This window comes from Triticum urartu, chromosome 7A, assembly GCF_056163025.1.
Source record: "Triticum urartu cultivar PI428250 chromosome 7A, HENAU_Tu73, whole genome shotgun sequence".
Taxonomy (NCBI): domain Eukaryota; kingdom Viridiplantae; phylum Streptophyta; class Magnoliopsida; order Poales; family Poaceae; genus Triticum; species Triticum urartu.
Window position 1 is genome coordinate 224,073,282 of NC_141879.1, and position 12,471 is coordinate 224,085,752.

The following is a 12,471-nucleotide window of genomic DNA, read 5'->3' on the forward strand; positions in this document are numbered from 1 at the left end:
AAATCAAGAAGCAGTGCAATACCAAAATCAAAAATGCTAGGCCCATATAATACTAGTACATGGCAGCTCTCTATTGGACGCCGGCTTGCCGCTACATAGTTCACCGCCCAATTTTCCGTTTTGGGCTTTAATTTGAACCGCAATGCCCAAATATAGCACTCCAAATCTTTTGTTAGGTTGGATCTTGCTGTTGCGACGAGGAGTCTCTCCTACTGCCTCCCTATTCTTAGGCAATCACATTCACATGTTTTTCTTCCCGTTCGTGCCTCTTGGTCACTTTTCCTCCCTCCTTCGCCTTTCTTCCAACTTTCTTGCTCCACGGTTTCTCTGGTGCCCGGTGAATCTGTGAACCATTGAAGCCATCTGTTGGGGGAAGATGGTTGGCGAGGAGCTGCACTAACAGAGAATGGGGTGGAGCAACTTCGGGGATTGCATTTCATCCCGAGGCGCGGAGACGACGGCGGCCGATACAATCGTGGTCAGGGAAGGCTGCTTGATGATTTTCCCAAGGGAAGCATCCGAAAGAAATTCTGATCGCCGGAGAAGAGATCGCGTGAATCTCATAGAGAAGGCATGCCGAGACTAGCCCCGTCGCCAGGTTCATCAGAGGACGCAAGCGATGATCGGTCCGATGGTTCCAAGTCCAAGTCCAAGTCCAAGGCGCCTCCACCCCGACGGTCATCGAGATCATCCGGCTCTTCTTCAGATGAGAATGGCGACGACTCGTCTAGTCCATCTCCGCCATCTTCAGACGACGACGATGGAGGCTCGAGATCTTCCTCGTCATCCTCGGATTCACAAGATTCCTCTCCCTCTGATTCGAAAGGCTCGCAGTCCTCTCGTCGGTCCCCTCCACCATCAAAATCAAAATCATCCCCGTTGCCGTCTTCGTCGCCCTCCCGAGCTTCCAGTTCCAGGAATGGTGGAAATTCCGACTCTTCACCTCCGCCGCCGACCGACGAGTCTTCCGGGGACGGCGAAGATTCCGACTCTTCGCCGCCGCAGAAACGGTCATCGCCTCCGGCGCAGTCGGAAGACTCAGAGCCTTCTCCGTCTTCATCCTCCTCTCGGAGCCCTCCACCTCGCTCATCTCCACCGCCGCCGCCGCGATGGAATGGTAACGTTGACCAAGCAGGTTCTTCACCTCCTGATGGCAGCCAGCCACCTCCTTCTCCTTCTCCCTCTCCTCCTCCTCCTCCGGCGCCGGCGAACCATTCGGTGGTCTTTATAGTAAATAGCCATCCCGGAGCACCGCCAGGGCTTGTATCCATCGCACCCCCTGGTACCGTCGGTGTGATGTCTGCTCAACTCCCAGGAGCACAAGGTGGCGCCGTTGGGGCTGGCGGCATGCAGGCTGTAGGTTCGTCAGCGAGTACATCCAGTACTAATGGTGCTGGTGGAAGCGCAGCTTCTTCGTCTGCACAACAGGTCCACTCATCACAAGCAATAAATGGCCAGGTAGCGGCTGCCATTGCTGGCGCTTCCGTTGCCGGTTTGTTGTTCATCATCGTGGCCATTTTCTTCATCGTGACGAGGAGGAGGAGGAAGATGATGGAGGGAATGGTCTATCACTCGGGTAATCTTCACCGTCGTAGTATATACTCGTAGCTTCAAAAACACGTAGCGCAAAATCCGATAATTTTTTATGTACGTTTGGCTTCAGATGGGAGCCGGAGCTACTACATGCACTCGGGCCAACTCACCGGCTCCAACCACCCGTCGCGGGTGTTCTACGGGCCGCCGCCGCCGGGAGCATCCAGCGGGTTCTCCTACGGCCCTATGTCGACGCCGGGGCCACCGGGCTCCTCGGACAGCTTCAGAGGGGCAGGGTACCCGTCGGGCAGCATGGAGTCCAAGTCGTCCTTCAGCTACGAGGAGCTGACGAGCATCACCAGCAACTTCTCCCGCGACAACGTGATCGGCGAGGGCGGGTTCGGGTGCGTGTACAAGGGGTGGCTCGCCGACGGCAAGTGCGTGGCCGTGAAGCAGCTCAAGGCCGGCAGCGGGCAGGGGGGGCGCGAGTTCCAGGCGGAGGTGGAGATCATCAGCCGCGTCCACCACCGCCACCTCGTCTCCCTCGTCGGCTACTGCGTGGCGCAGCAGCACCGCATGCTCATCTACGAGTTCGTCCCCAACGGCACCCTCGAGGACCATCTGCACGGTCGGTCGGTGAGCAGATGCATGGATCGTCGCGTGGGTTTTTGCTGCGATTGTGACTGAGGCTTCTGGTGTGGTTGATCTGACGCGTGCAGGTCGCGGCGTGCCGGCGATGGACTGGCCGACGAGGCTTAGGATCGCCATCGGTGCGGCCAAGGGGTTAGCTTACCTCCATGAAGACTGTACGTTGATCTCCTGAGGTGTATATATGCATGTTGTGTGTTGCGCAGAGTTCATGGCGAGAAATACTTGTGATTTTCTGATGGTGACTCGTACGTTTTCAAGGTCACCCGCGGATCATCCACAGGGACATCAAGTCGGCCAACATCCTGCTCGATTACTCGTTTGAAGCACAGGCACGGTCAACCAACAGATGAGTTCTTTTCTCTTTGTCTTCCGGTATATTCTTCTGATCGATCTCGTGTCTGGAATGTGCATGGAATGCAGGTCGCGGATTTCGGGCTGGCCAAGCTCTCCAACGACACCCACACGCACGTGTCGACGCGCATCATGGGCACGTTCGGGTACCTCGCCCCGGAGTACGCGTCCAGCGGGAAGCTGACGGACCGGTCCGACGTCTTCTCCTTCGGCGTGGTGCTGCTGGAGCTCATCACCGGCCGGAAGCCCGTGGACCAGGACCGGCCGCTCGGGGAGGAGAGCCTCGCCGAATGGGTACCGACGACTACGAGTTTCCTCGCTTGCAGAACACGTACTCGTCACTGACACAAGTTACAGCTCCCAACTGCTCCGTCGTCTTCTGCATGCAGGCTCGGCCGATCCTCGCCGACGCCATCGAGACCGGCAACCACGACGAGCTGGCCGACCCGCGGCTGGAAGGCAGATACAACAAGGCCGAGATGGTGAGGATGGTGGAGGCCGCCGCCGCGTGCATCCGCCACTCGGCTCCCAAGCGTCCCCGGATGGTGCAGGTAAGTGTGTCAGTCGCATCTTCGAGTGGAACAACGAGCTGGTGGTGACCACGGCCGAGATTTTCGTGGCGCGAATTAAGGAGCGTGGTTCGACCGGCAGGTGATGAGGGCGCTGGACGTGGACGTGGACGAGGGGAGCATGTCGGACCTGAGCAACGGGGTGAAGGTGGGGCAGAGCCAGGTGTTCAACAACAGCCAGCAGGAGGCCGCCCTCGAGCAGCTCCGGCGCACGGCCTTCGCCACCGAGGAGTTCACGGGGGAGTTCGAGCCGTCCGGGGAGTACGGTGCCGCCGCCAATACTCTGAACCAGCCGCGGCCTGCGGGGTGACAATCGACCAACATGTTTGTGTGTCGCTTGTAGTTAAGCTTTTTCTTGTTCTTTTTTTTTTCTTGTATGTGGACCGCCTTGGTTCAAGAAACTGCTCGAGTTTTAGCAAAAGTTGCCCTAAAAGTCGCATTGATTGGTTGAAAAGCTTGAAAAGAATCATAGGGCTTCAAGATTGGGTGCATGACAACGGTGAGAATGTGCATATGGAATTTCTCAACAAAGAAAAAGAGAAGGAATGTGCATGTGGGAAATTCGACCTAGAGATTTGAAATCGAAATCTTGGAGTTCTTTACCTGCCAACTAGAATTCATTTGATGATTCTGAAGCAAATTCAAATTCCACATGACGTCCCATGGCAAGAACCAATTTCTTTGCTCCGGCACTTCATTTGTCTGGAATCGAGCCATCTAATCCCTATGTTCTTACCAAACGCAGATACCCACTCCTTCCACCCTCCACACGATCCTCGATGGTCGCAAAGTTCATGACCACCATCTCTCTCTCTCTCTCTCTCCACTTGTTAATGCGTCCACAACTGAAAGACACTTGTAATGACGGTCCAATCCATTCACGTGCACTGACCTTCATATCCTTCCTAGAGCAGCCATATCCGAGTGAATCTTTGCTAAAATCTTATCCTTTTTGCGGTTTGTTTTTGGTTTTTCCCTTTCTCTTTGTTCAGGATTAACAATCTGAGTTGTTGCTCTTCTAATGGAATTTTCTACTCAAATTTTTAGGTTATTAGTTTTCAGGCTACACTAAAGGTTGCTGAAGGATACTAACAAGTAAGTCTATGACAAGATAATGAGTGGAAGCACGACACTGCGCGAAAGTAAAAAGTAGAGTAGAGTGTTTTACTGAGGTTCATATAGTTGGCGCTATCCTACTCCTCATTGATGGAGGTTTGAACCACAAAGATCTCGGTAGCAACGTACACAAAGAGCCCACTTAGTGGATATGTAGTTTTTCAACACAAAGAAAATGTGCATATGGAAACTTGGCCCCCGAATTAGAGAATGGGATAGAATTCTTGATTCCAGTTGTTTCACTGCCGCCTAGAGTCACTTGACGATTCCGAATCAAATTGAAATTCCAAGTAACGTCCCATAGCTAGAACCAATTATTTTTTCAGACACTTTATTTCTCTCGAACCGAGTCATTTCTCCCACTTGTTCTTCTCAATCACGTGTACACCACTCCTTCCATCCTCCGAACAACATTCCTCCGTGGACATGAAGTTCATGACCCCCATCTCTCTCTCTCTCTCTCTCTCTCTCTCTATCACACACACACATAGTTGTTAAATATGCCCAAAACTAGACACTTGTAATGGTGGTCAAATCCATTCACATGCTGATCCTCGTCAGAGTGGAAAGCCAAATCTGAGCAAATGTTTGTTGACATATTCCTTTTTTGCATCTTGTTCGCTTTTGCATGTTCTCTTGTTCATGATTCATAGTCTGAGTTGTTGGTCTCTAGTGAAATTTTCTGCTACTTTTTATGTTGATAGCATGTAGGCTACACTGACGAGGTAGCTTCAGGATATTAACAAGCAAGTCTATGACAAGGCAAGGAGCAGAAGCAAGACATTGCAGGAAAGTAAAGAGTAAGTAAGGAAATGCAAAGTTGGGGGGGGGGGGGGCTCAATGATGTCTTACTGTGATTTTGGACAGTTGGTGTTATCCTACTCGTTCATGGTGGTCTGAACCACAAAGGTCTCGGCAACATCAACCATAAAGATCCAACTTTGTGCTTATGTTTTTTTAGGACCATGAGTATGAAACTCATGTGTGTTACATTCAGATGTTATAAGCTGATGTTGTTTTTCAACAAAAATAAAATGTGCATATGGAAAACAGGCACTGGAATTAGAGAGTTGGAAACGAATTCTTGGATCCCAGTTGTTTTAGTGCCACCTAGAATCAATTGATGATTCTGAAGTACATTGAAATTTTGAGTGACAACCCATAGCTAGTCCAGACGCTTCATTTTCATTAACTGAGTCATTTCTTCCCTTATTTTTCTCAACCGCGAGTATGCCTCGCCTTTCATCCTCGAGACAACATTCCTCGGTGACCACGAAATTGATGACCCCATCTCTCTCTCTAAATTGTTAATGCGTACACAACTGAGAAAAACTTGTAATGGTGGTCCATCCATTCACGTGCATTGGCACTCATCCTTGCCCAGAACAACCAGATTCGAGCGGAAGTTTGTTGATATCTTACCCTTTTGCAGTTCATGCTCGCTTTTTGCCCATTCTTTTGTTCTAGATTCATAGTGTGAGTTTTTGTTCTTGTAATGATTTTGTCTACTCAAATTTTTAGGTTGGTGGTTTTTAGGCTACACTCAAGATTGCTTAAAGATACTAACTAGCAAGTCTATGAAATGATAATGAGCAGAAGCAGGACAATGCATGAAAGTAAAAAAAATATAGTAAGGCAATGCAAACATTGGGAGGCTCGATGATGTTTTACTCATGTTCGGATAGTTTGTGCTATCCTACTCCTCATCAATGAAGGTTCAAACCACAAAGGTACCGATGGCTTCGACTACAAAGAGCCCACTTGGGGCATGCCCACCTATTTCCACCATAGATTATGGACCATAAAGCGCAAGTCTCACTCGAGGTATCTTTTCCACTAAGACGGCGATATGTAGACCTTGAGCAAACTCTTAATTCCTTCACAATTGTGGATGAAGGATCTCAAATGACTCATAATTGTTTAGGAGGCGTACACATCCTCCAACAGTAACAAGCAAAGTAAAGTGACTTGCTAAACTCCTCAAAAAGATGTTCAATCCAAGCACTCCCAAGAGCTCGTAAGATCTCTCTCTCTCCTCTCACACACACAAAATGATAGATTTGAAGTGAAGAGAGACGAACACTAGGAAAGGAAGGATCTAGGTCTTTGTGATTCAAGAAAGAAGCTCGGAATCACCTAAAACAATCTTTCCTTCGCCAGATCTATCCGTGGCGGCTGCTCCGACGACATTGGTTGTTCGGTGGCACGCTGCTTTGCGGAGACGGCTCATTGGTGAGGGGCCGCCGGCGCGGCAATCATGGATCCACGTGGATTTGGTCCTGTGCACCGGCTGCCTTGGCCTCGTGTTGACCGGCATGGCAACACCGGGTCACACCGGTGGTGCCTCGGGCTGGCTCCTTGCTGGCATGTGCTCACAACGGCAACCTGGATCTGATGGGCATGGCGGCGGGTGATGCGTCAGCGCGCTGGGACGTGTGGACTTGGTCGAGCCGATGCGTGCCTCAGGCGTCGCTTGGGCCAGGCCTTGCTAGATGGCGGCTCGGTCTCCCATCGTCTGTGAGCGATATCTCGGGCGGTAACGGTGATCCAGATCTTATTCGGACTAGAGATGATGGTTGCAAACTATGATGGTGTAGCGACCTCTTGCGGCTCCACGGCGGCAGTGTACATCGAAAGATCTTCGATAGTTCATCTTTTCGATCTGATTGTTCACTTCGGCGATGAGATGCAAACTATGGACGTCAGCTTGATGCAGAGGAATGGTTGTGCAGTGGCGCATCGCATGTAGCTGCCGGGGTCGTGGAAAAGTGGTGGAGACAACACATTTGTGACGTCGATGGTGGTGCTTCTTAAGTACCCGGTATCGAGCTCCGGGGTGAAAGCACATAATTGAATTCTGGCAATGGAGATGGTTATACATCGTTACCTTGTTGAAGGCATTGCTCGGATATGCTCAGACAATTTCTTCAGGGTGAAAACCTAGATTCCGGCGTTGACTGCTGGATCCAGTGACTACAGCGTTTCAGCGTTGCTCCCTTCCTGAAGGTGTTTCTGTTGAAGAATCACGATGTTCATATGGTGTCTTGAGACGGTTGGTGCGGATATGGTCTTTCCTATAGTTTGCCGATCACGGAACTGATCACTTTGATTTTATTTTCTTTCTTTCTTTTTCTCGCCCATGCATAGCTTTGGTCTCATATGACTTTGCTATTTGCTCGCGTGTTTTTTGTGTGGGTTGGTGTTGGTTGTGTGCATTCTAGTTGTGCAGAGGCCGGGTGTGTGCTCATCATGTTTGTATTCTCTTGATGCTTCATTTTGAGCTAATAAAATCCACCCTTTTTCGAAATACAATCTTTCCTTCTTGAATTTTTTGGTCAATAAGTTTCTCTCAGAGAACTTACACAAGTTTTTTTAGGGGTATTCACACAAGTTGGATGGATATGTCTTGGATAAACGGGCCACCATGGACCATGCCAAACATGTTCAGTGGGGACCCACTTAGCCAGGTTTTGCATTGGTCATGACCCATAGACGTGTGTGACAAGCAAGTAAGGCCAACTCCAATGCACGACCCTATTTGGTCCGCGCATGTCCGCTTGGGTCGAAATGGGCAGAAATAGCGGCCCAAAGCGGCGACCCAAACGGACGGGCGTCCCTTTTTTGTCCGTCGGCGGCCCATTCCCTGTTGGGGAACGTAGTAATTTCAAAAAAATTCCTATGCACACGCAGGATCATGGTGATGCATAGCAACGAGAGGGGAGAGTGTCTTCCACGTATCCTCGTAGACTGTTAAGCAGAAGCATTATGACAACGCAGTTGATGTAGTCGTACGTCTTCACGATCGACCGATCCTCAGTACCGAACGTACGGCACCTCCGCATTCAGCACACGTTCAGCTCGGTGACGTCCCGCGAACTCACGATCCAGTGGAGCTCGGGGAAGAGTTTCGTCAGCACGACGGCGTGGTGATGATGTTGATGAAGCTACCGCATCAGGGCTTCGCCTAAACACCGCTACAGTATGACCGGGGTGGATTATGATGGAGGGGGGCACCGCACATGGCTGGGAGAGATCTTTGTGATCAACTTGTGTGTCTAGAGGTGCCCCCTGCCCCTGTATATAAAGGATCAAGGGGGAGGCCGGGCGGCCCTTGTTGGAGAGCCTAGGAGGAGGATTCCTCCTCCTAGTAGGAGTAGGATTCCTCCCTTTCCTACTCCTACTAGGAGGGGGAAAGGCAGGGAGAGAAAGAAAAGGAAAGGGAGGCGCCCTCCCTTCTCCTAGTCCAATTCAGACAGGGGAAGGGGGCACGCTGCCTGCCCTAGGCCGGCCCCTCTCTCTTTCCCTTATGGCCCAACAAGGCTCATTAGTCCCCGGGGGGTTCCGGTAACCCCTCCGGTACTCCGGTAAAATCTCGATTTCACCCGGAACTATTCCGATGTCCAAATGTAGGCTTCCAGTATATCAATCTTTATGTCTCGACCATTTCGAGACTCCTCGTCATGTCCGTGATCACATCCGGGACTCCGAACTACCTTCAGTACATCAAAACATATAAACTCATAAAACCGACCGTCACAGAACTTTAAGCGTGCGGACCCTACGGGTTCGAGAACTATGTAGACATGACCGAGACACGTCTCCGGTCAATAACCAATAGCGGAACCTGGATGCTCATATTGGTTCCTACATATTCTACGAAGATCTTTATCGGTCAAACCACACAACACTATACGTTCTCTTTGTCATCGGTATGTTACTTGCCCGAGATTCGATCGTCGGTATCCAATACCTAGTTCAATCTCGTTACCGGCAAGTCTCTTTACTCGTTCCGTAATACATCACCCCGTAACTAACTCATTAGTTATCATGCTTGCATGGCTTATAGTGATGTGTATTACCGAGAGGGCCCAGAGATACCTCTCCGACAATCGGAGTGACAAATCCTAATCTTGATCTATGCCAACTCAACAAGTACCATCGGAGACACCTGTAGAGCACCTTTATAATCACCCAGTTACGTTGTGAAGTTTGGTAGCACACAAAGTGTTCCTCCGGTATTCGGGAGTTGCATAATCTCATAGTCATAAGAACATGTATAAGTCATGAAGAAAGCAATAGCAGTAAACAAACGATCAAGTGTTAAGCTAACGGAATGGGTCAAGTCAATCACATCATTCTCCTAATGATGTGATCCCATTGATCAAATAACAACTCATGTATATGGTTAGGAAACAACCATCTTTGATCAATTAGCTAGTCAAGTAGAGGCATACTAGTGACACTATGTTTGTCTATGTATTCACACATGTATTATGTTTCCGGTTAATACAATTCTAGCATGAATAATAAACATTTATCATGAAATAAGGAAATAAATAATAACTTTATTATTGCCTCTAGGGCATATTTCCTTTAGTCTCCCACTTGCACTAGAGTCAATAATCTAGATTACACAGTAATGATTTTAACACCCATGGAGCCTTGGTGTTGATCATGTTTTTCTTGTGGAAGAGGCTTAGTCAACGAGTCTGCAACATTCAGATCCGTATGTATCTTGCAAAATCTCTATCTATCCCACCTGGACTTGATCCCGAATGGAGTCGAAGTGTCTCTTGATGTGCTTGGTTCTCTTGTGAAATCTGGATTCCTTTGCCAAGGCAATTGCACCAGTATTGTCACAAAAGATTTTCATTGGACCCGATGCACTAGGTATGACACCTAGATCGGATATGAACACCTTCATCCAGACTCCTTCATTCGCTGCTTCCGAAGCAGCAATGTACTCCGCTTCACATGTAGATCCCGCCACGATGCTTTGTTTAGAATTGCTCCAACTGACAACTCCACCATTTAATATAAACACGTATCCGATTTGCGATTTAGAATCGTCTCGATCAGTATCAAAGCTTGCATCAACGTAACCATTTACGATGAGCTCTTTGTCACCTCCATAAACGAGAAACATATCCTTGGTCCTTTTCAGGTACTTCAGGATGTTCTTGACCGCCGTCAAGTGATCCACTCCTGGATTACTTTGGTACCTCCCTGCTAGGCTAATAGCAAGGCACACATCAGGTCTAGTACACAGCATTGCATACATGATAGAGCCTATGGCTAAAGCATAGGTAACACTTTTCATTTTCTCTCTATCTTCTGCAGTGGACGGGGATTGAGTCTTACTCAACTTCACACCTTGTAACACAGGCAAGAACCCTTTCTTAGCTTGATCCATTTTGAACTTCTTAAAAACTTTATCAAGGTATGTGCTTTGTGAAAGTCCAATTAAGCATCTTGATCTATCTCTATAGATCTTGATGCCCAATATATAAGCAGCTTTACCGAGGTCTTTCATTGAACAACTTTTATTCAAGTATCCTTTTATGCTGTCCAAAAATTCTATATCATTTCCAATCAACAATATGTCATCCACATATAATATTAGAAATGCTATAGATCTCCCACTCACTTTCTTGTAAATACAGGCTTCTGCAAAAGTCTTTATAAAACCATATGCTTTGATCACACTATCAAAACGTTTATTCCAACTCCGAGATGCTTGCACCAGTCCATAAATGGATCGCTGGAGCTTGCACACTTTGTTAGCTCCCTTTGGATCGATAAAACCTTGAGGTTGCATCATATACAACTCTTCTTCTAGAAATCCATTCAGGAATGCAGTCTTTACATCCATTTGCCAAATTTCATAATCATAAAATGTGGCAATTGCTAACATGATTCGGACGGATTTAAGCATCGCTACGGGTGAGAAGGTCTCATCGTAGTCAACTCCTTGAACTTGTCAAAAAACTTTTGCAACAAGTCGAGCTTTGTAGAAAGTAACATTACCATCAGCGTCTGTCTTTTTCTTGAAGATCCATTTGTTCTCGATGGCTTGTCGATCATCGGGCAAGTCAACCAAAGTTCACACTTTGTTCTCATACATGGATCCTGACGGTGTCCTGGACTAGGGGGTACTCACCACGTCGTCTCCCGATCTATTAGATTGGGCCGAGGACCCCGGTGGCCGTATACTCATGGGCCAGTTCGAACAGCTACCGCATACAAGGAAGATTCCACAAGACTTGGCGATCAAGACAAGGACTTCTCCCCACCGGCGTATTCGGCTAGGACTCTTGTTATCCTAGGCCTCCGGTGCATTATATAAACCGAGGCCAGACTAGTCGATACAACATACAATACACATCAACAATCATACCATAGGCTAGCTTCTAGGGTTTAGCCTCTCTGATCTCGTGGTAGATCTACTCTTGTACTACCCATATCTTCAATATTAATCAAGCAGGAGTAGGGTTTTACCTCCATCGAGAGGGCCCGAACCTGGGTAAAACAAAGTGTCCCCTGTCTCCTGTTACCATCCGACCTAGACGCACAGTTCGGGACCCCATACCCGAGATCCGCCGGTTTTGACACCGACATTGGTGCTTTCATTGAGAGTTCTGCTGTGTGATCGACAAAAGGATCGATGGCTCGCCTGCAGATCAACTGCGACTTCGGCATCTTCGTCACCAGCTCGACTGGTCACCTTGGTTCGACCAAGAATTGCGCCCCGTGTTCGGATCACCATGTCCGGACGAGGGCCTTCATCAAACATCAACTCCGATCTCTATCAAGATCACGGAGGAATCATCTATGGAGTTCGGGGGCTCAACGTCAACATTGCCCTCAAGCGACCGTGCTGTTTTTCTGGACAGCGAACTCGTATCTGCCACCACCACCTCCTCAGTATCGCTTTGATGATCGCTTTGGTGGAATTGTGCGGAATTGAGTCTACAACAACCCTGGAAAATTTCGTCGAATTCCGATGGAGGAATCTCTGGCAATCCACGATATACCGGAGCCCTGTCAAATCTGGACGGGAATTTGGATGAGTTTAGGGCGTGGTGTCCATCTTCTAGCTCGGACGTCCTTTGGAAGATCCAACTGTTTATCGGCTGCGGAATTCCTATATCTACCAGCTCTCAAAATTTCGGCTCGATCCGACCGTCCAAACTCCGGGAACCTTCCGATTAGTGCATCACTTTTCGGATCTGTTTTCTGCGCGAAAACGAATCCGACCCGAGTTCATCTTTTTTATGAACAGGATTTCGGACATCCCTTTTGAAGGAAGTTTTGTATGGGGTATTGTGTTTTGTTCCCAAACACATCCCACTAGCTGTAAGATCTTTTGAACATGATCTTCAACATCATGCTGGTGTCAGACCAGTCCGGCAATATTACTCCACGGCTGCCGACCTGCGCTAGACACGGCGTCACTTTGTTGAGCCGAGCT

The 12,471-nt window shown here is 48.7% G+C and overlaps 2 protein-coding genes across 2 annotated transcripts in view; one reads left to right on the forward strand and one right to left on the reverse strand.

Annotated features, from left to right (window-relative positions):
• The first annotated feature begins 271 nt into the window (after positions 1–271).
• On the forward strand, positions 272–3,709 carry LOC125524691 (uncharacterized). The gene is made up of 7 exons (XM_087535890.1): positions 272–1,576; positions 1,664–2,161; positions 2,253–2,339; positions 2,443–2,513; positions 2,605–2,829; positions 2,925–3,086; positions 3,187–3,709. The coding sequence occupies exons 1-7, from the start codon at positions 574–576 to the stop codon at positions 3,412–3,414; spliced, it is 2,274 nt and encodes a 757-aa protein (XP_087392016.1). The 5' UTR covers positions 272–573; the 3' UTR covers positions 3,415–3,709.
• A 3,181-nt stretch (positions 3,710–6,890) lies between these two features.
• Positions 6,891–12,471, reverse strand: part of LOC147959115 (uncharacterized) — a 57,722-nt gene continuing 52,141 nt past the window's right edge. The window contains exon 3 of the mRNA XM_087532474.1: positions 6,891–7,077. Coding sequence (XP_087388600.1) covers positions 6,891–7,077 — 187 coding nt within the window. The remainder of the gene's footprint in view (positions 7,078–12,471) is intronic.

Bases quoted from the DNA above. Each gene is read 5' to 3' on its own strand.
- LOC125524691 (XM_087535890.1), top strand. From the start codon at position 574: ATGCCGAGACTAGCCCCGTCGCCAGGTTCATCAGAGGACGCAAGCGAT. The intron at 1,577-1,663 runs GTAATCTTCACC...GTTTGGCTTCAG, and splicing joins GGGAATGGTCTATCACTCGG to ATGGGAGCCGGAGCTACTAC. The intron at 2,162-2,252 runs GTCGGTCGGTGA...TGACGCGTGCAG, and splicing joins CCTCGAGGACCATCTGCACG to GTCGCGGCGTGCCGGCGATG.